Raw genomic sequence first — 25,297 nt, 5'->3', positions numbered from 1 at the left:
GAGTGTGGTCCTTTTGACCTAGAGAACAAGTTTGGCAAGTTTGGTGTGTCTAGGCCTTACGGTTTAGGCTGCAGTATCATTTATAGACAGCAAAATGGGCAAAAGAATAATAATAATAAGAAAAACGCTAACAATTACAATAGGGTTCCCACACTATGTGTGTGTGAACCCTAATAACAACAACAACCAGTGCTTAATTCTTTGGCAAAGAAACCACTTTCTTAATCATGCTGCTTTAGGAAATGGACTATGCTGATTTCATGAGCTGTATTACGCAAAAAATACTCTCGATAATGAAATGGAAACGTTTTCCATTCATAAGGTTTTTGCTGAAAACAGTAAAGCCTTTTGCATCAATAAATTACATGATCTACAGTCCTTTGGTCAACTTGTATTTTGCTGAAGCCACCACAGAGGAGGAGAGCAGATGCACTTGTTCCGTTAAACAGCTTACATGATCCTCCTCATCGCCATTTATTATACTCAACAGCTGAATCTGACCCATGTACAGTGCAGAACTTTTTTTGTGCATCCAAATAATGTTTACAAATCCATTTGACAAATCCAATGTAAATCTAAACTTTACTAACACTGATATTAGGGTTTTATATATGTTGCATTTAGTCTCTATATGTCTTTCATTTCTTTTCATTTTATTCTGTCTGTGTATTTTTCATACCACACCCTTTTATCATTTACACATGCGCATTGTGAAGGACAATAAACTTAATTGAATATTACCAAAATAACTATCAGCGACACAACATAATTACTTACATTTGTCATTTTATCTTAATATTTCTTGTCTCCTATTTCGCAGCTAAATGTATTCTGTGTGGACACTTTGTTTTACACTTTATAGGGGCACAACTAAATCTCAGTCATCTTTATGTGCAGGGGCATTTACTCTAGATCTGCAGGTTAAGGTCGCCCCACTCCTGATAAACACACTGCAACAATGGACCTGTGAAAATACTGCCTGCCAGTTCAGATTTGTGCCCCGTCATTGGGATTTAGGTTAAAGTGCCATCAGTGTGCTGGGATTCCCAGTGTATCCAGACACATGCTCCTGGCACAGGAGCACATGGCCTACACAAGAACACATCCAGCCTGGCCAAATCACTCTGTCCGTGCATCCCATAATACTGCAGCATGTGGTGGTCGAGCAATCACTCAGAGGGACTGAGAAGCAGGAGGAAGCTTTTTCCATAGCAACGACCAATTCTGCCAAACCAAAACGTGCGATGAACGGAACATGGTTACCCCCCGACACAAAGTTTACATTAGAGAACTAAAACCACTGCAGTACAGGGCAGAGGATGGTTCATAACTGGGGGGGTCGACCTGGAGCTGTGTGTAAACAAAGCTAACTGAACACTTCCACAGAGGATCCTGGATATGCAAATGAGTGGCAGGGCAGGGCGCTGGTGCAGCTCACCACACCAGAATCTAAAACCCCTCTGGTATTACAGCATTTACAGATGTGCAAAAGGTACATCAGCCTTTACCTGATATTGTTGATTAAACGAAGCTTGCTGGTAGCAACGATTAGCAAACACAGCGCGTGATATCCCCTCCACGTGAGGATAAACGAACTCGCAGCTGGAGGGGCTGTCAGGAGGTCGGTCACCCCTTGGGACAGCAGTTGGTGGGGGGCGCCTTGTTAAGGATCAATTTGCGTGGACAGCCGTACAAATGGCAGCGAGACGGCGCGATGGCCTGGGCGCGAGCGCGCGTGATTGATGGCCTCCGCACCTGCGCCGTAAATCCTCCTGACACGGCGGCACCTTCTCTCTTCTCTCCTCCCTCTCCGCACCTCCTCTCTCCTCCCGCTCCCCACATCCCGACCCCATATGCTTCAGCCTTTTGTCCCCCCCACCCCCTTTTTTTCTTTTAAAGAAGATATCCAGCAACACATCGCTTCACATTTCTTTCATGTTTAGCATCATAATGTGCAAACTCGCACGGGCAACACATAAATATGCTTATCAGACACTTTATATGTAAATTCACAGTGAACAGTGACTGGCAGGGAGTTTGTATTGTAAGGCTGTTATTAAAATTAAAATTCTATCTCCGGTGAATACCAGATGAAGTCATTTTTGGTATAGCCTTCTTTCTCTTTGCTTCTAGTTTTTATTTTCTTTCTTACACTTTTTTTTTCCAGAGGAGGCCGTCAAAAGATACCTCTCTTTCTCCGTGACAAAGAACAACGGCTCGGCAGGCGGAGTGTTTAAAACCCCAAAGTTAACGGCAGCTGAAGATAAAATAACCTCCCTCAGGGAGGGGTGGGGGTGGGGGGGCAGGGGAAGAGAGACTGTGAAAGAGAAGGAGAGTGTGAGAGAAAAAGAAAGAAAGAAAGAGGGGGGAGAGATAACAGTCTTCCCTGGGGAGTCCAAACCACTGTTTGTTTCTATGGAGTCACCACAGGCATCTTTTAAAAGCTGCCGCCCTAATCAAATATGATCTGCTCACATGTGCGATCCTTCCTCCCAGGGGGTGGAGCCAGCACCTCTGATAGCGAGGCATTTCCATTTCGCAGAGACTTTTAAGTTGTTAGGCCATGGAAGACTGAATGTGAAACAAAGAAAATTTAAGGAGCAACAAAACGTGGCGGCACAGGCGCTTCTCACGTTTCCTTCTCATGTTTCGTGAAAACGTGATGTACGTCCTACCGCTACGTGGTTACGCGACACACCCAGTTTGTCATGCAGTGTTTCTACATCATATCGAAAATTTACTTTTGAGCTTTTCCCAGATTTTGCTAATTACATTTGCATTTAGCTGAAATGCTAAAACAGTGGTTTTTGCGTATTCAAACATTTGTAATTATTTCTTATATGTTTGTTGCATGCTAAATCAGTGCCAGCACGCTGGGTTGCCTGTAGCACCGTGTTCAAGTACCTGTGGCAAAAACTGATTACTTTTGTTATGTCTAGGAAATGAAAGTTCCATCGCCAGTGTTTAGCCTGTCAATCACGTGCTTCACACAAGAACATTCCCACCAGAGCCAAAAGGTTTGGTTGCATGTGGTCTGATTAAACCATTGTCCAAAGCAGCAGTACAGAAAAATATAAATCCTTATTTGATTGGGCCATTTTATCAGGAAAAACTGCAGTGATTGGTCAAATTTGTGAGCCCGAGACCTCTGCGAAGAGCACTAGGTTGGGTAATGAATTCTGCAGTCCATCAGGCCATGATGGAGTGGCATGTGTGTCAGTGCTCTGTTGGTGTGGGAAACATTTCACAAAAGGTCTATAGTGTAGGGTGTAAATGAGAAACAACTTAGAAATGTATTGCTCGATTATTGCCTGCATACAAGGTACAATGGTGTGTGGGTGTGTGTGTGTGTGTAGGATATGATCTGCTCAGGATTCAGCTCACTTCTCTCTGTTCCCAGACTAACGCGACTTGACACAAAGGGATATCCAAAAGAATAAAGTCTGAGCGTGACATCTGATGGGGTGAGTATTAGATTTATCGTGTTGGGTGCATGTTAGTACCCTCCTGCTGTAATAGATTGGTATAAATAATTAAAGTACCTCGCTCCTAAAACCTCTTCAGAAAGAAATGGAGATTGTGTTTGGGGGAGGGAGGGGGCTTCATAGTCATGCCACTTGCAGATATACCTCTGTGTACCAATAATTAGAAGCTCTTTCCAGTTTTTTTTTTCTACTATTTAAATATTAAACTGCAAAGCATTTCGCTGATTTATGCCACCAGAAGTGTTGCCTCTTCCTCCATGGTAACACGGGGCATTACATGTTCTCTGCCTCCCCAGACTGTGATTAATGCTGTGCTCACAGAACTTATTTATGCATTTCATGGCATAAAGTTGTGGGGCAAAAGGGCACAAACCACCTCACTGACAGATGACAGGCAGCTGTGGTAACGGAATCCAGTTATTAAACGATGCAAATGCCCAACCATGGTTCTGGCATCTCATTAGGTACAAGGGGTCCAATCAGAGATGCGGATACCACAGTCTCCCCAGGTGATTAGTTAATAAGAAATGCATAAAAAAAGGGGTTGTCAACCAGCATGGGGTAGAAGGTGGTATATTCTGGATGGTTGTGCATCAACACTTTTTAGTGACACCTATAGATGGCATAGAAAGCAGCAAATAACAGCATAATGGAACCTGACGCACATGTACTTGAGTCGGTATGAGCTTTCCTGCTTCTGTGACACTGAGGTCCCTAAGTAGAAAATGGTAGAAATTTCTGATGCTTTTAACCAAATTCCAATCACGTCCGTCTGTCGTGAAACGTCTTACCACCAGCAAAATTAAGCAAGCCATTCCACCGGTACATTTTTGAATTTGTGTATTCCGTAAGTCATTGTGAGCAATGCACAAATGGAGAGATACATAAAAAAAAAGAAAAAAAAAAAAAAACACATTCAGACGAGTGTCTGTGTAGGATAAAACACAGTGTTATAATGCACCATCGGCATGGAGACCAACCTGGGGGGGGGTTGGGGGACCGCGCCCAGAGATACACGGCTTTGAAATGCCTGTGGCACTTTGCTCCAACCCGCAGTACACTCTGGTTCCATGCATTTCAATTGGGCCAGAAATACAGACAGAATGCTCAATTTTCATAATCTGCCCAACGATCAGCAAACATATTCAACTTATCCGCTGAGTGGAGAGAAGTTAGATGGGAGGGAGGAAAGAATAGCGGGAGAGAGAGACGGAGGGAGGGAGGGAGGGAGAGAGAGAGAGAGCAGGATGAGGGGATATCAAAGTCAAGCTGTCCTAACAGATGATGCGTGGCTGCAAAAAGTGAATCTTTTTTTTTTTTTTTTTTTACACAATTAAAGCGCGTTCTTATCGATTTCCGATGGGTCTCTCGGGTGACTCTTGTGCAGCTGCCGGCTGTCACAATGAGCCCTGGGGTAAGGTGACCAGTTCCTCCCACTCTCCGGTGTCGTCAGGCAGGTACCAACAGGACGTGGCCTTCCTAAGGATGTGCCGTCACAGCAGTTTACAAAGGCGAAAATCGCCACTTCCACATTCAGTCCGCTTCATTAGCCAACGTATCCAATGCGAGGTCCGGGTGAGAGGGACTTCAGAGGTTACGACTGGATCAGGCCGTGGACGTCTGGCTGACGTATTCCCAGCAGCATTTCAAACGATTGTCAAGAGACAGAAAATCATATGTTGCACATATGTTGTTACATAAAAATATCTTTTTCAAGCCTCATATCTTGTATGAATTTTGAGAAATACAGTATTTAAGGATTGCTCGCTTGGCTAAATTTTGTAAACCAAGAACGTTTCTAACAAATAAAACATGAGAAACAGCCATACCATGAATAAGCTTGCAGGACTGGAGGATATTTATTCATGCCAATATGTGCAAAATAGCTGAGCACTACCCATTTCGATAACAAATGCCATCTGTGATAAATATTTTTTTCCTGCGAGGCAATGCATTTATTCAAGTCCCTCAGTTTTAATGGCCTTTCATTAAGACATAGGAGCAGCGGCGTTGTCTGAAGATTTAGAGTGAGTAGTGGTGTCATCCGCACCACTGCCGTGCGCACCATCACACTTGCTGTAAGTGCACATGATTTTAGAGACTGCAGACAGACAGGAAAATGCACGCTCACGTGCAACATGTTCTACCCACAATTCTTTGCCTCCTACATACGAGATGCACCTACACTGGCATGAATTTAATTACATGTAACGTGTATCCAGAGGAAAAAAATAAAAACAAGTCCTGCAAATTCAGAACCCATCCTGCCATTGTAAGACTACTGTAACTAGCTACTTGAATACAAACCGTTACACATGTTTTATCTGCTGAAAAGAACTATCCAGACTGTACCGCACTGATAATCTAAAATTAGTCCCATGCAAGCTCATCACACTGTGAAGCTTTCGGTCAGGAAACAGGCGTCTATTTCAGTCCCTCCTTCAATGGCTTTTATGATTGTCCTCTGGAGCTGGGACACACCCCGGATTATCATCCAGAAATACCCCCTATCGTTATGGCTCCGTTTCCCTGTGTAGCTGCAATACAAAAAAAAAAAAAAAAACCCCACTAGTTTGACTCATTCCATCCTTAACTATTTAAGTCACGATGTTCATTCAGAACAGCATGAAAGGCAAGACCCAGACAGTAATTAGTTGCTAGGCCTGCTGCCTGATTTTGGGGGAAGGCGAGTTATAGAAATGCAGTCGACCTGACCTGCGCCGTGTCACATGTTTACAGGGAGGGGTGAAGGGTCAGACGAAGTGATGCAGGCGTGTCCTGGGGAAATTAACTCTCCCACTGCACACCTGTTCAGCTCGGGTAGCAAACATCTACCATGCCTCTTCTGTCTAAAGGGGCGGGGATCAGTGCGTGATAAGCAGGAGAATAGAGGGGGGGGGGGGGGGGGGAGCAGGAAGAGAAAGGAGGGAGAGAGAGGGAGGGACAAATAGACAGAGAAAAGGAAGGAGAGGGAGGGAGGAGCTTGTGCCGGTGTGTCCTGGTGACTGCAGGAGCTCCTATTTGTTTGGCCTGGAGCTCCGCAGACCTCAGCGTCACCAGTCTGGACGATACTTCCTGAACCGCCACACTTCAGGGGTGTTAATTGAGGTTAATTAAGAGGATAAAGTTGGAGACGAGAATAAATAAATCAGGTGTAGAAAACAGCTGCAGGCCAGTCGGCATCACAACACTGTCCAGTATCTGCAGTTCACCCGAGGAAGTAATCTTCCACCAAAAAGTGTTGAACAACAACTCCAGGTCCCCAAGCAAATATATTCCGCATCAAAATGTCGAAGTACACGTTTCAAAAATAAAAATACCAAAACATTCTCTGTTTCGATACTATTTTGTCAGTCTTTGGTCTGATGTATTTTTTCCTTTTACTGATTTCTCCGACACGTGTTCTGCGCGCCTCTTTTACACTGGATTAAATAAGTGAACAGACACACTGAAGCAATTGCCTCTTCAGAACAGGGGTGGTGAACATATGCAGGAGTGTGATGAGATACATTTCACCCGCTCTGGTTTAACAAACCGTTACCATCTCAATAAGCGGTTGTTTGAACTCCCACACTAAGCAGCAGCCAAGCAAAAGAGTGAGAAAAACAAGTTAGAGGAGGGCTCACAGCGACGGTCCTCCATGAAAACCAGCCAACGTTTCGTGTTTTGCAACCGTCGCATCAAGCGGTTTTACTTCACTGAAAGAAGGTGTTCTGCATTAAAGATGCATATAAAATCACCGAGATGGGCAATGGATCTGCATGCAGGTTAAGGGAGATGTTGTGGGGGGAGTCAGGGCTCTGGGGGGGTTATACAGACTCCTCCCAGAATTAACCACCCATTTCCACCAAACCCACCCAAAAAGGGGGCAAGGTCTCCTAAAATGGTACATCACAGCACACGCTGGAAAGGTAAAGAGGGAACAGACTTTGGAGAGAGAGAGAGAGAGAGAGAGAGAGAGAGAGAGAGAGAGAGAGAGAGAGAGAGAGAGAGAGAGAGAGAGAGAGAGAAACAAACACGGAAAGGGAATGGACAAAAGTGCTGGAGTGGCAGATTTCAAGGCAATCACTGAATAAGGACAGTTCAAGAAGTGGCGCAATAATATTCGCTGCGTGAAATTCCCTTCCACCTCTCCTAGTGATCTAGAGACAGGGGGGCGGCTGCTTTTGCAGTATGGAATACATTTAGTTGGCAAAAAAGGCCTGGCGAAATCGATTCACCCACTCATCACAAACTGACCTCGGAAACGCATGCACATGCGCACCATGGCCCAACCAGACCAGGCTTGCAACAGAAACGTGCGGAGCATGCGTAATGATGTGGTTTAGTGAACTCCAGTGAACCACACGAGAAGCCAAACGTGAACCATAGTGACGCTGGGCGATTAAGCGTAACAGGCTGTGTGAAATCAAAGCAGTGAGGTCAATACTTGTGAAGCAACGTGAAATGGTGATATACTTCATGTCTCGCTTGCTTGGAAATGTATGTAGAGCAGAGAGATATCCACAGTGAGGCAGTGTAGACACAGGAATTTGCAAAGACAGACTCAATTTCTCTCTCTCCTTCGCTCTCGCTCTCTCATTCTCTCTCTCTCCTTCTATTTATCTCTATCTCTCTCTCTCTCAAAGGCTTTGGAAAGCAATTAAAGCAGTGTTGAGACGATCAAACAAAGGCACCATGGCCAGAATGCCGGATCTGACTAAGACCTATTTATCGGCTTAAGAATGCCCAACCATCAAACACGAGACCTCAACAAGCATCTTCTAAAGATGAAACCGCTTTCTGCACACAAATATCCCCTTTACACTGCTGCAAGTCATAAGAAATGGCTTTCATGCAAAAAAAGCCCATGTATTGTCTGTAGGATATAACATGTGATTCAAATTGTACACATGGTCATTGAGAGAATGAAATCTTTTTTTGAGATCTTCCTGCTGGATGAATCCTCCTGTGAGCCCAAGACATTCCCTCTCTTTCCCTGGTGTGACATGCATGCCTATCTAATCAGTCTTCTTAAGAGACCTGTCGCAAATTCATAGCTGACCTGTTAAACGTCTGTCTGTCTGTCCTCTTGTGCGTGCAGCATGAGGACATGATGAATGACACGAAAAGCCTTTTTACATGCCTTTAATATCATTCTACACCGTGCACCAGCCCACACTGAATCTGATTACAGGCACATGCCGTCCAAATGGTCCATAAGCATTTGTTAAGACTGTATTACTGGGAAGAAAATGTGCTAGTTTTCCGAGAAAAAAGACCATGTCCCCAAATGGACCTCAGATGGATCTTTTTAATTTCACTGTGTCATGCCAGACTGGACCAGAACAAGGATCTAGTGGTTAAAGAGGACGATGTACTGTATACTGGCATGAAATATATACATGAAAAATATGACATTCAGTATACGCTCATGAAAGACAAGTGTGGATCATACTACATATATTTATGGCCCACAGTTGCCTGGGAGATATGAGCTTATGCACATCCCTTATTGATGATGGTTAAAGAACATAAATGCCTAATCCAAGCTGTTTTGACATTTTCAGATTTTAATGACTGGGTATTTAACATGTGTCAAGAAGCAAACAAGATTAATTTTTTCCCCCCCAAAGCTAAAACGATCCGAGAACAAATACTCGTACAAAGCCATATCACATTAAACATGGCATACGGCTGGGGAGCCCTCACAATTCATTAAAACACGGTTATGAAACACACCAGCACTCAATTTGCCTTCAGGAAAAGAGAAGCAGCACTAGAGACCGAGCAGAAAACACACGGCTCCTCCAAAAGTATTCCTGCTCCCGTTACCTGCTCTAAATAATAGGCCCCGCCCTTGCGAGACCCTGTGGAGGATGCCTGCACTTTTTTCTCTTTCCCCAAGACAACACGAACGCATTTGCTTTTGAAGAAACTAAGAGACCCCAGTCTGGGATGTTTTAAAGCAACGAGCGAAATGCGCGCAAAAAAAGAAATTCCAGCACCACGGACAGCAGCCAGACAAGCTGTGGCAACTGGAAGGAGGCGGAGCACCTCTGCGTTCAGTGCGTTTCCCCACTTTTACACCCCCACCCCCCTCCCCCACCCCCCAAGCAGCCTCTGACAACAGCACATGTCGCAGAATTAAATGAACCTGTCAGCCTCGCTCCAGGTGAACCCTGCAACACACGGGAGGGGGGGGGGGGGGGGGGAGGGGGGGGGGGGAGGGGGGGGGGGGGACCCTGAGCGGAGAGGAACAGGGAGAGTCCGAGCTGGAACCGGCAGAGTCACCCGAATCTCGCAGCGGAATCCTGGAGCCCCGCGGCCTTCGCCGAGCCCCCTCAGACAGCTGACTGAATAATGTAAAAGGCTTTACCCGCCGCTCAAGCACGAGTGGATAATCTGGCCACAAGGACACATTGTGTCAACGCCGCACTTAATTAATTATTTATTTATTTGGCACCCCATCCGCGACGGGAGGAAAAAATAAAAATAAAGGAGGCAACGAGGCAAAGGCTTACTCTGCAAACACCAGCACTAGCCCCACCCCCCCGCCCCGCCCCCCTTGCCATTTTTGGAAAAGTATTTTAAGAATCTTTCAGGCTACATCACCCCTCAGTGGCCCGCGTGGCTCTGGAAGAGTGCGAGCCTCTCAACGCGCCTGCAAAATAATCATCCATGCGAGGGCAGGAAATGAGAGGCACCCGTGGTTTTTAATTATCTACCTTAATTCTGTTTTCCACTTTTTTTTTTCTTCTTCCTTGAGACGGTTTGCAGAGAACCGTGCACCCTGCGGCCTTATTGACAGGGCAATTATATAACATTTTACAAAATGATTCCTTCCTGGCTCCTCAAGGCCTAAATACTGTAGCAAAAGGTTTTGTAGGGAATTACTCATTACCTGTGAAGGGTAGGCTGAGTCTGTATTAAATGTGAAACCTTTTGTCATTTGAAGTTCAGTTTGCTCTACTCAAGCATGCGGATGGTTAAGACTCTTCACCTGAAACAATGACACAAAAAGACAAAATAAATATGCTGCTAGCGTGAGAGGCATCAGTCACAGTGGCTTATGGGTGTTCATTATGCTGTCAAAGCGCATGGCAATTTTAGCTGGCAGTAAACACTTCCATTAGCATTGAATATATAATGAACACTGCTCGGTCTCCTTCTGCATTTGATATGCGCAGTGACTAAACCATCGCATGTCAGTTCTTTAAAGGGGTAGTCTTTGGGGAATAGTCTACAGCATTAAGGACGACCATAATAGCAATAAAATTAAGCAGTTATGCTGAGGCAGTTCATGAATTCTGATCAAAAATTCAATAGCTAATGTTTGCCTGGAATTCAAACCACAAATGCAAAATGAAAAACATGAAATGAAATGAGATGAAAAACACCTGGAGAGAAGCTGGATGCAAGCTTTTGTGTCAAAAAGCGTTGACAAAGCAGCGCGATTTAATTTTAAAGAATGGATCTCGGCCTCCAAACAAATGCAGTTCATCCGCATAATCCTGAAAACACACCTTACACACTCGAACATGCCGAGGCTGCTGAACGTCAGACGTCTCCGTCTACCAACACACTCATACATCATTTAACGTTGGTCCCGCACATGCTTCAGCTTGTACACGTCAAGTGCAATTTCACTCTGGAACACACACGTCAACGCAAACTTGACGTATAGATCCACAGACTACATGTGAGACGTCTCTCTAGAACTGTCCAAAAACCACACTCCTGCTTGCATCGTCTTCAAAGCATGACCACAAACCTTTTGGTTTTATTTTATTGATGTGATTCCTGGAGAGAGTTTACTTATTCTGTCTATTGTGTTTATTAATTATTGATATCAAGGGCACGGCTTGGTTTTTGATCATTCGCAGTGCAATGTAACTTCAGACGTGGTATCCTTAAGGAATGGTTAAGGAATGGTGTTTGTGCGGAACGTGCACTGTATCCAGTGGTGTAGCTAGGATCTTCTGGGCCCTGGTCTAAAAAGAAGTCAGTGGGCATCCTATATATATGAATTTAAAAAACTGTGTAATATGCTCCTTTACTCGATGTTTTTGTCTTGATTAAGTCAGCACTCTTAAATCACACACTCAGGTGAAGATGACGTGCCTTGAACTAAGCAAAAGTCCAAATTCCTGCATTTGTCATTTTCAGTAGACACAACAACAAAACCATTAAGTCTCTCCTATCTCCTGCAGTAAGCATCCAGTTGAGGAAGTAGTCAGCCAACTGCTTGGGTTTTTCTACTTGGGATTTTCGATTTTTGTGCTTGAATTTAGCTAGCGTCTTTACAGGTACCACCACTACAACACAGCTTACAAAAGAAGTCAAAACCTGTGATATGCTAAACTACGTATTTGGATCATAATATGCAATTTTAGCTAAAGCATTCTCAAGAACTATTATGTACACAATGCGTATATTTTGCTAAAATACATAATTTTATAGATTTTAGTGAAATTAATGTTTTAGAGTTTTAGAGTATCCATAATTCATATATCCTGCAGACAGCATGTATGTTCCTGTAAGCTACTGGTATGTACAAAAAACAAACATAAGGCCAAATGGGAAGCTGTGGACTAAAGCGTTACCGGGGAAACGTGGGCAGCAACGACAGTATATTTTCAACACACAAAAAAAGGTGGAGGTAAAGGTGCTATAAAACGCAATAAAACCTTTTATCCATTCGAGCAAAAATGAATCAATTGCTCCGATTTCAAGCTTCGAAACCCAAGGACATTGACAACCGTCCTGATTTCACTCAGGCCAGAGGAGTGAACACGTGTCAACTTCAGCAGAACATGCCCAGAAAGCACGTTCTCTGGACATTGTGTCGAGTTTTAAGCAAAAAATTTATCCACACTCATGGACGAACAGCCTACTCATGTCTACTAAAGAGAATCATTCATTTATTTAGCTGGTATGAAACTATTCTATTGTAAAACTAGCTAATCGTTTGCTACTATGCTTAGCTTATTTTTCCCCACATCATTCAACTAATATTAAAAACCAATGCTTCCCCAAAATGGCATTGACAAAAATTAGATTCACTCTTGAAACTTTAACCTCCAGTTGTTCCAGAAAAAACTAGCAGTAGAGCAAGTGATTCTGCCAGTCTTCTCTCACTAATCAATGGCTTGTTCATCACTGATCCTGCTTGTCACAGGTATTCACAGTAGAAGATTTGACATGAACCAATCTTGAGAATTTCAATGTTTGGAAAAAAGCGTCGCTGAACAGTTTACACTACACACGCGTCACCACCGGCGCGCGCGCGCTTAGTGATTTATGATGTGTGTGTGTGTGTGTGTGTGTGTGTGTGTGTGTGTGTGTGTGTGTGTGAGGGGATGGGGGTGGGGAGGGGATTCGCCACAGCAAAATCGTGTAGTGAGCACCCGGCATAAGTAGAGCCTTGTGTGACGTAGGAGGGACGCACTCCCGAGTTGTCAGTGGACGCTGCACAGCGTTAAAGGGCTTTTGAAACGGGGCCTACGACACATGTTTGAGCCCAACACTCACAGCCTCCGCAATGCATGTCGAAAATCTGGAAAGTAAGTTCAAGATTATCTATAAATCCGTCATAGCATTCATTATTACATTTGCATTGAAAATTATATTGCGCAGGTATCGACAGATTTGCTACTACTCGAATTAACCATTTTGTCTAGAATTTGCCTGCAACTGCGGGGTTAAGGCTGACGAGAACTCGCAGCAGGCTACGACGTACACGAGCTTGGTCTTACCTGTTCAAACGCGTTCTCCCAGGTGAAGTTGTGCAGAGATGGTGTGAAGAGCTCTTCTTCCAAGCCACAACCTTCCATCGTCTGAGAGGCTGGGGAATAATATTGACGATATTTCTTCGAACAGCGTCTAAACGCGAGTCTCTCTCGACTCGGTTCTGCTGCGTCCTGTGTAATGACAGCTGCACTGCTCAGCTGCGTTACGTGGGTACCTTCCCCAAAACGAGGGAGTCCCTTATTGGCGCGAAACGTCCCTGTAGGATACTTTATCTTTACCCGAACATCCTACATACTTCACTGCCTACAAGACTTGAAATGTTTCGAAAAGATGTTTTTTTTAAGAGTCATGACCCTGCGTATTTAAAGTGTATGTAGCCTGATAACTAGTACTGCTTGGCTTCAGGAACCTGATAATATTGAGTGCTCTGGTGCTTACTAAAGATACTGCATACATACAATATACTGCATACTTACCATATCAGCATATATGCTGGCCTCCTTTAGACATTCCTAGTTCCTAAACTGCCCACACAAATACCCTTTGGGTGTTTAACACACTCAACAGTCTTTACCTAAACTACCTATGGTGAATTTCCCAGAGGTATTGTACAAAAATAACTTTTAACAGTTTGCAAGCATCACTTTGAAAACTCTTTCCAAGGTGAAGTTCAAAGTTGATTTCTAACTATACACCTCAGCAAGAAAAGCAGTATTAAAAAAACCACAATGGAAACATGCATTTGAGCAAATTAGTGCAGCCTTGGCTAGACTAAGTTTGTATTTGTTCCTTAATTATAACAAATAACACCTTGGAATCGTAAACAGCTGCACTTTTGTGTATGTCACATTCTGCTCTACACTGAAAATTTCCTAGACTGAGTTCAGGTACTTTTTAATGCTTTTAGAGCTCTCAATGGTGTTTGTTTTTTTTGAGCAGCAGTACTGTAAGACATAAATCGGCCATCCAGTAAAAGTCTTTGTTTTTCTAACACACCTAACGCGGTCCTGCCTCCCACTAGATATTGCGTTCATCACACAGCCTGTAACCTTTTCCATCGAGGTTGAACGGCTCCACGCAGAGGCATATTCAGGCTTACTGAAATTGTCAAGATTCACTTCAGTAGCTAAAGTAATGAGAATATGAAATTGACATTGTCTCGGGTGTGTTGTGTCCCCCCACAAAACCATGTACCTAAAAAGCAACTGATAGGTTCCTTGAAGTGGCTGATAATACATCTCTACATGCTTCACATCTAAAGTGTAATAAATTAATTCAGGAATCAAATTACTTAACACATGAATATTTTTCTGAAAACATTCCAGTTTATCTACCATGCAGTGCTCGTGGAATGAGCTTTTGATGCTTTGCATGGTTATGTTGATGGTAATTTTTATTGATTCTAATGAGCCCTCAAATGTCAAGAGATGTGCCAAGGCTGTATGCTCAAGTGTAGATAGAGGAAAAGAAAGCATCGGTGTCAAAATGCAGTAGTGTAGAACAGCCATATCTTCTGTCCCTATGCCTCATGTAGTTAGAGAGAAAAGCAGATCACACAACAGCAAAAGAAAACCCAAGTGCAAAATTTGTTGTTGTCAGAACCCAAATTGCAAATTATTAAAAATATTCCGGCCTCTTGTAGCCATGCCCAGGGTAATCAAACATTACAACCTCTGTGGTGTTTACAAAACCAGTTTGAAAGACTCGACAACCATTTGTCTTAATAGCTTTTCAGTTTTTACAATAGAACTAATTATTCATCAGACATGACTATACTATGAAGACCTAAGCTCCCATTTTGAAGCTCTTCTTTCATTTCGTTGACTCAAGAAAAGATTCATTGTATAGTTGCTAGATGCTCCTGTCTCTTCCGGAGTATTCTTATTTACAAGTCTCGGCAGTAGTTTACTACAAGCACAAGTTTCTCATTAATCGTGTTTTGTAGGTGCAGATGGTGTAACATTTCCTTGAACTCTTTTTAAACTGCGGTGAGATTCATTTCTTGCCGATTCCACCATTTCCAGTATGTCTGAAACATGCAGAATAAGATTCTTTTCCCCTGAAGGGCCTATATATCAGCACCAACCCACTGTACATTACACAGGAACCTATCACACGTACACTGGCGAGTTCTTGTCAAAGATGCCATGATTGAATTGTTCCGTCGTTCAGTCACCAGAGGGGCCATTACTTCAAATTAGCATACAAATTCAACCCGGAACAGATGGATTTGTCACATTCCAGTCGACGGTATCATCTTTGAGATTGGCTTCCCTGGCACTGTGTGATGGAGATAAGACACCTGTCTCTGCTTCATTCGGGACGGCCGGAAGAGGAGCGCGAGAGGAAGGGCCCGGGAAAAGCTGGACTGCCGGCGATAAACAGCCGTCCAAACCAGACGGAACGTCACGGGGGGTCTCGCGGGAGGAGGAGTGACCGGGCCGCAAGTTCTCCTTAGGAGAGGAGTCGTGCCCGTGTCTAGATGACTGGATGGTCCACCAGCAAAGGCCTTGGACGGAATGGGTGTTTAGGAGTCTGAATATATCTGTAAGAGAAAACTGGCAATTGGAAGACAACATTAAAGGGCTATAATTACTAAAAGAAATTGGAAAGCTTTTAGGAAACTCAGTTGCTGCAATGCGACTGATGCTTCGGTCACTTCTGATTGGCCCACTAATTCTGTCAAACAAAAGCCCTTTTAACATTGAGAAGTCAGATGCTTACTAATACCAAGATGGTGAACGGTTTTACAAGCCCATGACGAATGATGCATCCAGTGTTGATGTTTTAAAGGCTATTTCCCCCACAAGATGTGGAAATCATAGAATAAAATAGGCTAATGTAATGAAATGAATGATGACTATTGGCAAATAGGCTTTGTTGACGAGGATTAATTGATAACAGAATATGACCAAAAACCTGTTTTCCCTCAAGATCAATCCCACATAATTTCGCCATCAACTCAGACTAATGTGTTTCCTATTGGCTCTGGATAGGCTCGCGTTCTAGCTCAATTTCATGGTTGCATGTGCACATGAGAAGAAAAAGCTATCTATTTCAAAACTTGGGGCCAGAACCTTCATCCCAACACTCCAAAAAGATCAAAACAAACACGATAATCTCTCACTTTTCCGTATTACACATGCACTAGCCTTAATGTGCAATTCCCATAGCATGCAAATGGCATTTTCTCTCTCTTCTTCTGGTTATTGAAGACAGAGCTAAGGAACACTTCAAGTACTTTTGCCGTCCTGGTGACGTGCTTTTGAAACTTCAATCGTTGGGGGCAAACGGTGGAGCCGCTTTTAAAGTTCTTGCGACGTCTTCCCGTGCCGCTTCGCATAAAGCTCTGCTTCTCCCACACAGCCGTGGTATACGCCATAGGTTAGGAATGGATTTGTTTTTCCATCTACAGCTAATGGATTAACACGAAGATAGAAAAACAGACCCCTTGGGTACCAGATTTATGCGTAGCCTTGTCTGTTATACGAGAAGTGCCGCATAAACGCAGTGATGAGGCAGCCAATATTATACTCTGAAGGCTGGCGGGTGAGGAACAGACGTGGATTACGGCAGGCGGCGTCTCTTAAAAATTCTAAGAATACCCAAAATGAAAGCGGAACAAGTCAGGGCATTTAGTAAACACCAGCATCATACATGCCAGTTAAACTTCTGAACGTCACAGTAGATGCATATTAAGCATAAACATCTACAGGGAGGAAACTTCTTTAAGCCGTCAAAAGTCGATTCGAACCAATGCTTTCATGGAAGTCAGCAGAAAAGAAAATGCTAAAACACTAATACAATAATGAGTAAGACGACCCAAAGCAGGGGGCCCACAGAGGGGCCTCCCTCAAGAACACGGCTCGGTTCCCTAGTCAAAAACACTGCATGGCTCCAGCAGACCTTGGCTGACCCAAGCGTGAAGGAGCAACTCTTTAAGGACCCTCACTTCACAGACGTCCTGCTGCCCAATTCCTGGTGGTTTCACGGTCTGGCTAACTCATTTGGGGAGCTGACCCAGAGAATGAAGAGCCTTTTCAAGATTCTTCACAACAGGGTGGCACCAACTTTCTTGAACAGACACCATTACATCCACTCTACTTTTTCAAGGTTCTTACATGACAAATCAGAGTTATCTATCAGCAATTGTGACAGACCCCGCAACGGGAAGAAAGGAACCCAGGCTTAACACAAAAGCCGAGCGACGTCTTTGTCACATCATTTTGTGTCATAACACAAATGAAAGGAAAAGGAAGATTAACTTCAATCTAGGGTGTGCATGAAGGAATGATAGTTTCAAAGGAGCTTCCACAGTCCCAGAACCATTGTTCATGGGGGAGTTGACCACTGAGGACTTTCCTTTTTAGTTCCAAAAATTAATTAATCTCACCTCTATGGAATTACTGCATCTCTTCCCATCTACTGCTAAAAAAATAACAATAAAAACTGACCAGTGGCTTTTGTGGATGTTCTTGGAAGTTCTGGAAGTCCAATTTGCATGCCTTTTAAATACACAAACGTACATGCAAACTCAGGCAAAGAGCCTTGGATACAAAGCCTTACCAGCTTTAGCAAACATTTCTGACAATACACTTGACAGGAAATAGTCACCTATTGGTCATTCTAACACACGGTTGACCGTTTACACATTAGTCTGGCTTAGATAAACAGAGTCTGGACAATACTGAGCGCCTGCTCTGCAAAAGTATACTCTTGACAGGTGACCCACAGCTGATATCAATTGTTTTTATTGAATTCAATGCTTTTAACAGAATAAACAAGGAATTGTCTACCCAGTTACATATCAGTAAAAGTTCACAATGTCTATAAGGAATGTCAACATCCACATGAATGATCATGCACGAAGATGGCCGATGACTGGATGCCCGTTGAGCATTCGCTCCTGACTGAACCGATCCTTCGCGTCTACACTGACCACAATATTTTATCGAAGGTGACCAAAATAAGGAAGTGGTGGGAGCAAGAGAGAGGAAAAAAAAAAAACATTTTATAAAAATAAATCTTAACATTAAACTGAAACGGAACAGAAAAAATATATAAATGGCAACCTAAAATGTTTCGGAAGGACGACCATGTACAACTTCCAGAGTTCAGAGAAGAAACCTCCCAGACAGCTGGGGGTTTAACTTCCTACTGTCCTTAAGCCAAGCAGGGCGTTTAGTATTGAGAGTATTCCTTGGTTTGGAGTTTTGCGATAATACGCTCCAGTTGCCTCTTGGCCTCACACTGAGGGAAGTTGCTCATCTCATAGTATTGTGGAGCGATTTTAATCAGCCTGGAAGAAACAACATTTGTAAGAGGGGCATATAATGACACATTTTTAGCTTCCCTCCTAACTAATTTATCTTAGTCGTCATTACCTTCTAAAACTGAATTTTACTGTTGGTGTTGACCAGTTATCACTGTACTGGTAAAAACAGTACTGCAAAAACTACTTCTTAAACTACTACCAGCACACACATATATAATGTCAGTACATCAATATTGGCTAGTATTATTCATGCAACTTAATTCCTTTACCCAGTGCAAGATTAAAAAGAAAAGTACATTGCACAAAATCACACACATACACCATGTATTTGCACAAAAGCACAGGGTGGAGATTTTGAGCTTACCATTCGGGTTTGATATCAGTGCAGGTGCGGATGTAGTTCTTGGTGGTCAGCACAAACTCGTTGTAGAGAACCCACTCGGGCTTGTGGTCCAGCACCGTGGAGGGATGCAGCTGGACTACCTGGTTGTCCTTTACCGTCAAATAGTGTCCTGTACGTTCCAGGTGGGCCACCTGATAACACCCCCACAAGCAAATTAGCAAATAAATCACACACACACAAACACACACAGAAACACACTCGTTGTTTCTCCAGCCACTTAAACATGCGGCATACGAGAGGGGAGATTAACCCGGACGATCAGTCTTAATAAAATCCCACAGCAAACAGAGATGGCAGGGACAGAACCCTGCCGTAATTCCTACATGAAGGTGCAAATTTGTCTCACCGGTAAAGGTTAATGTTGACAAATATTTTGATATTGGAGTAATTCAACTAGTCAGGGTGCTTGTTTTGGGCGACCCTCCTAAAGACAGCCTCAAGTCATGAACAAAGAGCATGCATACTTTTAAATTCTGAGCAAGAAAAAGGCCCTGTAATGCAATGTCATATTCTGAATGTATGTTCAGTAATTATTTGCCAATTAACCCCAATATGCTGACAACCACACTCCTTTGTGATCAAACTTTTCTGCCTTGGCAACTGTTTTATACTGTTCCTTAGGGCAAACACATGCTCTTTAGGCTGTTATGCTATTTCACCCTTCAGAGAGAGTACAGCTAGCTTCGTTTACTGAAATCCTTAAGGCCATATCAGCTCGGATTTGTATTCGCGTGTTAACAGGTTACTTTCAAGCCTCCAGCAAAAAAATAAAAAATAAAAATCACAAGTTCAACTGGAATAATGTGGAAGTTAAGCAGTTTTTGTTTGACAGTTGATGCTGGCAGTATCAGTACGCGATAAGAGGACAGTTCAGCTGGCTAACTCAAGACCAGCAGGGCTGCTCAGCATTAAAGGCCTAAACAGGCGTTCGGAGAGCAACAGAGACGAACCGTTCGCTGCCTGATCCCCTGTCGAACGCAGAATGCCCTCCCCCGGCCACGCCCCCAGCACCTCCCCCGGCCCCGCCCCGCACCTGCATGAAGAAACCGGTGACTAGCGCACGTCGGATGTTGATGTAGTAGTCGCGGCTGGTGAACTCTGTGCTCCGGCGCGGCAGGTTGAAGCGGTCCATGATGCGGGACAGCTGCTGCCGCACGTTATCCGCCGACATCAGCGAGCGGTAGTTCACAAAGTTGTCGTAGCACCACTGCACCGACTCGTGGTCTGCGAAAGAAGTGCGGGCGGTTTAGAGACGTAGGGTTTCGCGCGCGAGCGTCTCCACTTCGGGGCTTTAAGAAGAGGCCTCAGAGATCTGAAGCGCCGCTGTCAAAATAACGTGTTATCTGACAAACATATCTAGTTTTTGCATAATGCAATTATTTAGACAGACAGTTCCCCAAGATACGTCTCCCTGCTAGAGAGCATTAATTAATTTATCAATCTATCATAATGACGGCAACAAAATGAACATGATTAATTAACAAGAGAGAACTAAGGAAATTAGGTGACATTACACTCAAGCGGCAATTCAAACGGCGTGCATCTCCTTACAGAGTGACAAAGCAGTGAAAACAAAAATGTTTTAGTGAAAACGTCAAGGCGTGTGTGTGTGTGTGTGTGTGTGTGTGTGTGTGTGTGTGTGTGTACGTACTCTGTTTGAAGGCATGGTAAACGTTGAGCAGGGTGAGGTGGTCCCCGTCGATGTGGGCGAACCTCATCTTCGCCTCGTCGGCCGCCTTCTTGGCCTCGGTGGGGCGTACGAAGCACTGTGGGACTAAACAAGGTTGGTATGGGCCCCAACACAGCCGCCCATACGGATGAGTCAACCGTTCACCCAAACAGGACACAAGGCCTAGTTCAGAGGCTAGAGCACGGCACAGGGTACGCTAGACCGAGAGGGGGGGGAGGGGTGGGTGGTTTGTGCAGCCCTCCGTTGGCCAATGGCGTGGGGCTGTTCCAGAGGGGCCGCACTGGGGCAGTAGGGTACATCTTCAGTCCTACAGGCCCCAGGAACCGTCCGGATCGGGGCTCGCTAGCGGGAGGAGGTGCCGATTTCGCCGAAGGCTAGCCTGGATCGATCGGACTCCTCGTCTTCCAGTACAGTCAGCGAAGGTTGTGCCCAGAGGCCTCTTTAATTAGGCATAATCTCCTACAACAGTTTTAATTAATAGACAAATCTTCAGCGCTCAATTTGGATAAGCCGCCGCGTTACGCTCGGACGGACATGTGGGGCTTTTGCGGAAGCAGGGCCGCTGGCCCGGCCATGGAGCGGACCTCACCCCGAGGTTCAGTTCCCCTTTCCCTTGCCCCCCCCCTCCCTCACCACACCCCACATTCCCCTCCACGGCTCAACTGGACGCGCTCACCACACAGTTACAGCAGCGGCAACATCACCGCTGCCAATTCATTACAGGCAGAGGTCGGTTTTCCTGCTTGCCGGACATTAAGCGGCACGATTTGCACGCAGGTCTTTTAAAGCAGCTTGTGGATGACGGTATCTGAGGGGTGACCATCTAAAACGAGCAGGCCATGCACACCTGCGCTTACAGCATGAGATTTTAATAATTGTTATTGCATTCAAGAGGCAAACGTCTACAGTATCATCAAACAGAGTGTCTCTGGTAGAGAAACTCCTTACGAGAGCTAGCCACAAAGAGTTCTACTAAAGCTTTACCAAATGTCGGAACGACACCCAACTCGCAATTAACGATTTCGGTTGTCCAAGAGACCGAAGCCGGGAGTGCGGCAGGCACCGCGTGGAACGCACATTCACACTTACTGCACGCTACGGCAAACCAGGCGGCGGGGGTGCCCGCGTATTACCTGATAGCATGGCCGTGATGGAGAGCACCTCGTTGGAGCAATTGAAGTCGCAACTGGCGATGACCATCTTGGCCAGCTGGGGGTCCAGGGGGAACTCGGCCATCATGGAGCCCAGCTCGGTCAGGTCTCCGTCGTCGTTCAGCGCTGCCAGGTAGTTCAGCAGCTCCAGAGCACGCATCAGGGTCTCGGGAGCTGTGGAGGTGGAGGGAATAGGTGTAGGTGCTTAGTTTACTTAATAAATAAAAATGGGGGGAAAAGGGGGCTGTCCACATGTATCCTCCGATCTTTCTTGACAAGCAACGTTCATGGTAGTAGAAGTTCACATAGCCACTAAAATACAATCCGGTGTGTGTGTGTGTGTGTGTACACACAGGGTGGGTACACGACCCTGTGGTTAATGCATCAACACTGGTCACACGTTGCTAGAGCAGACCCCACTCACACACGCACGCACCACAAAATTCAATTATTGACCTTTGGCTGCAGAGAGGCAGGGCCTAACAACCAGTTGCATGTTAAGTGAAAATTAGCTTCGCCTTGGGCTTCGAGATGGCCACTGAACAAGCAAGGCTCCTCCTTCAATCGGCGAGGGAAAAAGTGCCGTTTCATAAAAGGCTCGGTATCGATCGCATGTAGCCGGGGCGGATGCTCCTCCCCGGGCGTGCAGGTGGCGAACGTGTGGGCTCCGGTTGCACTTCGGGACAGAACTCGAGAGCAGAGAGGCGTGCGGTGAACCCGACTGGAAAATGTAATCTACGAAACGGGACCTCGCTGCTGACGCGCTATTGAGTGCTACGGCACGAGAGCCGCAGCAACGTTAAACTATGGCACACATACACAGAGAGAGAGAGAGAGAGAGAGAGAGAGAGAGAGAGAGAGAGAGAGAGAGAGAGAGAGAGACAGAGACAGAGACAGAGACAAAAGTACATTAAAGAAATGGGCGAGCGCTCGGCAAATGTCAAAAGGCAAACGGTTCACACCGACTTCATCTAGGACAAAATCCCGCCTCTGTTTTCGATCTGGGCGGGTGGACACGCGAAGGAAACCCTTCGTTCCTCAGAACAAGAACGGTGCCGGTAGACCGAGCGAAACATCGTTCACAGGACCTAGTGAAAGATGCAATGGGGCTCGTGTGTTTGGACTCAAGAGGTCATTAAAAACACTAATGCACCCAGGCGTGTGACCTTCACAGGAAAACTTCAGAGGGACGACTGTGTACGCAGAGCTGTGAGGGTGAGACTGTAGGTCGTAATGACGATGTCCAAGTTTCGCCGTGTTCAAATGGAGTCCAGAATGTCGGCAGGGAATGGTTTCATGTCCGAGAGTTTGAACAGGAGGTGGACTCACCCGGTGGGTCCATGAAGTCAAAGTGCACCAGGTCATCAATACCAAGCTTCTTCAGCTGTAACACTACAGATCCCAAGTTCGACCTCAGGATCTCAGGATACGTGTTATCCTGTCAGAAGATGAAGAGAGAACAAGAGGGAAAGAAAGGAAGAGAGAAAAGGGGGAAAAAAATTGCATACATTTGTCAGGGTTTCCCCATCAGGCCCTAATGGGAACGTTGTCACGTGTCAAGAGAGGCGTGACTGGTGCCTTTGAGAAGCCATTTAAGAGGCTTTAAAATTCCCTTTGTGGCTGGATGCGAAGAAATGAATTTAAGAGAACGTCTGTTCACATGGTCAACTGTCGGACACGTCAGATGTTAGGTAAGACTAAAAACCAATTAAATCAATTATTGATTTAATATTCGTTTTTTTTTTATGTATACATTTAAAAACAAAGGAACCTACATGCTCGTGACATGACCAAAGACTAAAAACAGCATCATAATGAGTTTCAGATTTAAAACTGACCATCATCGACAACAAATAAGTTAGGACTAATAGCTTATGCTACACAATACAAACAGCATACCTATTCCTCAGAGAGACTATGGTCTCTACATGGTGGTTTCAAATCCACGATGGCTGCTAAATCATGTACCACCTCAGCTATAGCCTTGCAGCTTCAAATCCACACCACAAGCTCAACGTGGGGAGGGCCCAAATGGCATTGGTGTTCCTCACCTGCATCTCCGTCTTGTACGCCTTCTCCGTGTAGAGACGGAAGCACTTCCCCGGACGCGTTCGGCCCGCTCGGCCCGCCCTCTGCTGGGCCGACGCTTTGCTGATGGCAGTGACCAGCAGCGACTCCACCCTGATGCGCGGGTTGTACACCTGCGAAGGGGACGGAGGGGTGGGGGGGTGAGCAGACAGATCGAAACGGAGATGGGCAGGCACGGGGGAGCGGAAGCCCCGCCCCTCAATCCACCACAGCGCAGCGTGACAGGAACGGCAGGGCTGGGAAATGTCAGTGGAATGACTAAGCAGGCCCGCGGTGGGAGGCGGCTGTCAGGGCTCCGCCCCTCCCCCCCGGACCTTATCTGGGGATTTGGCGGTCAGGAGAGGCAGATGACGGGTCCAGATTAGACAGAGAAGCGTGCAGGGAACTAACCTTTTGCTTGGCGAAGCCGGGATCGATCACAAACACCACGCCGTCGATGGTCAGCGACGTCTCGGCGATATTCGTCGACACCACGACCTGCGAAAGCAGAACACAGACGAGGTTTTCGGGTCAGGCAGGCGACATGGGCGATCCGGAAAACGCAACATTCGTTAGAGGCAACCTGGGACATGACCGTCGAGCGAAATGAAGAATTTAACCAACGGATTTACTACTAAAACGATCACACACTTCACTCACTAGCAGTAATCGGTAATTGGAGCCAATTAACGTTCAGAGCAGTAGACCGAGCCAAGTCCACCATCCTGGCTCATTCACATCACCAGCTTCTACACTTCCTGTATTCAGAGCCTTCAAGCACCCACATCATCCCAGACTGGCGGGACTGTTCGGCAGAGACCAGAAGGTGCTACACACGAGGGACGACACTAGAGTTGAAAGCTCCAGAAGACATGGGTACTCCTCCATCTACACGCCCAACCCACAGAACAACGCACTCAGTCACACTACTCAAACAGGTCTACACTTTTTTTTTTCCTTTTACATCACATTTTGCAAATACAACCCTCCCCCCCATTTTTTTTTTATAAACACCTTGCATGGAGACTTCCTGGTATACATATCTTACAGGTACATTTTCTTGGCAGGCAGGGCTGTACACCTGTAAATATTATCATCCGTTTCCATATGCAGTCAGCAACCTTAAGCCCTGTTCATCACCAGCCAGATTCTGACTGCACAATCGCCGCTGAGCAGAATATGGGAGAACATTCTCAACACGGAGGTTTTACGGTAGCGGCCGACGTGCTGGTACATGTGCATTCAGGCACGGTGTGCGTCACGTCTCTGTGTTGCTGGAGCTTTCACGCCTGTAAACGTCACTGCTGGGTTGAGAGTGGCTCCACCACTCCAACCAGCCAACACCACCAGCCCTGCGGTCCGACACCGCCCCGCAACAACAGATGGAGATGGAGGTTGGCCCACAGGTCTTGAATGGTACCATACGCACAGTAATGTACACAACAATCGGGCGGATCTGGTTCAAGATCTAGTGGGGGGGTGCCGCCCACCTCC

General features: G+C 45.4%; 1 protein-coding gene and 1 long non-coding RNA gene across 3 annotated transcripts in view; both read right to left on the bottom strand.

The window, feature by feature from the left end:
• Window positions 1-13,484, bottom strand: part of LOC143474799 (uncharacterized) — a 78,050-nt gene extending 64,566 nt beyond the window's left edge. The window contains exons 1-3 of one of the 2 annotated variants that reach the window (XR_013120857.1): window positions 13,223-13,484; window positions 10,369-10,467; window positions 4,441-5,109 (exon numbers count right to left, since the gene is read on the bottom strand). This is a non-coding gene — a long non-coding RNA (uncharacterized LOC143474799). Of the gene's footprint in view, window positions 1-4,440; window positions 5,110-10,368; window positions 10,468-13,222 lie in introns of those variants that run through there. The other variant, XR_013120858.1, reaches the window with a different exon arrangement.
• A 4,468-nt stretch (window positions 13,485-17,952) lies between these two features.
• LOC143475114 (ATP-dependent RNA helicase DHX15) lies at window positions 17,953-24,999 on the bottom strand. The gene is made up of 8 exons (XM_076972856.1): window positions 24,215-24,999; window positions 23,788-23,937; window positions 23,066-23,174; window positions 21,719-21,910; window positions 20,547-20,669; window positions 19,929-20,119; window positions 18,857-19,026; window positions 17,953-18,516 (listed from the first exon to the last, which is right to left on the bottom strand). Exons 2-8 carry the CDS (start codon window positions 23,791-23,793, stop codon window positions 18,399-18,401), a joined length of 909 nt encoding a protein of 302 aa, XP_076828971.1. The 5' UTR covers window positions 23,794-23,937; window positions 24,215-24,999; the 3' UTR covers window positions 17,953-18,398.
• Window positions 25,000-25,297: the final 298 nt, after the last annotated feature.

Source organism: Brachyhypopomus gauderio, chromosome 14 (assembly GCF_052324685.1).
Source record: "Brachyhypopomus gauderio isolate BG-103 chromosome 14, BGAUD_0.2, whole genome shotgun sequence".
In the NCBI taxonomy this organism is placed as follows: domain Eukaryota; kingdom Metazoa; phylum Chordata; class Actinopteri; order Gymnotiformes; family Hypopomidae; genus Brachyhypopomus; species Brachyhypopomus gauderio.
This window is presented reverse-complemented; position numbering and strand designations above follow the sequence as displayed.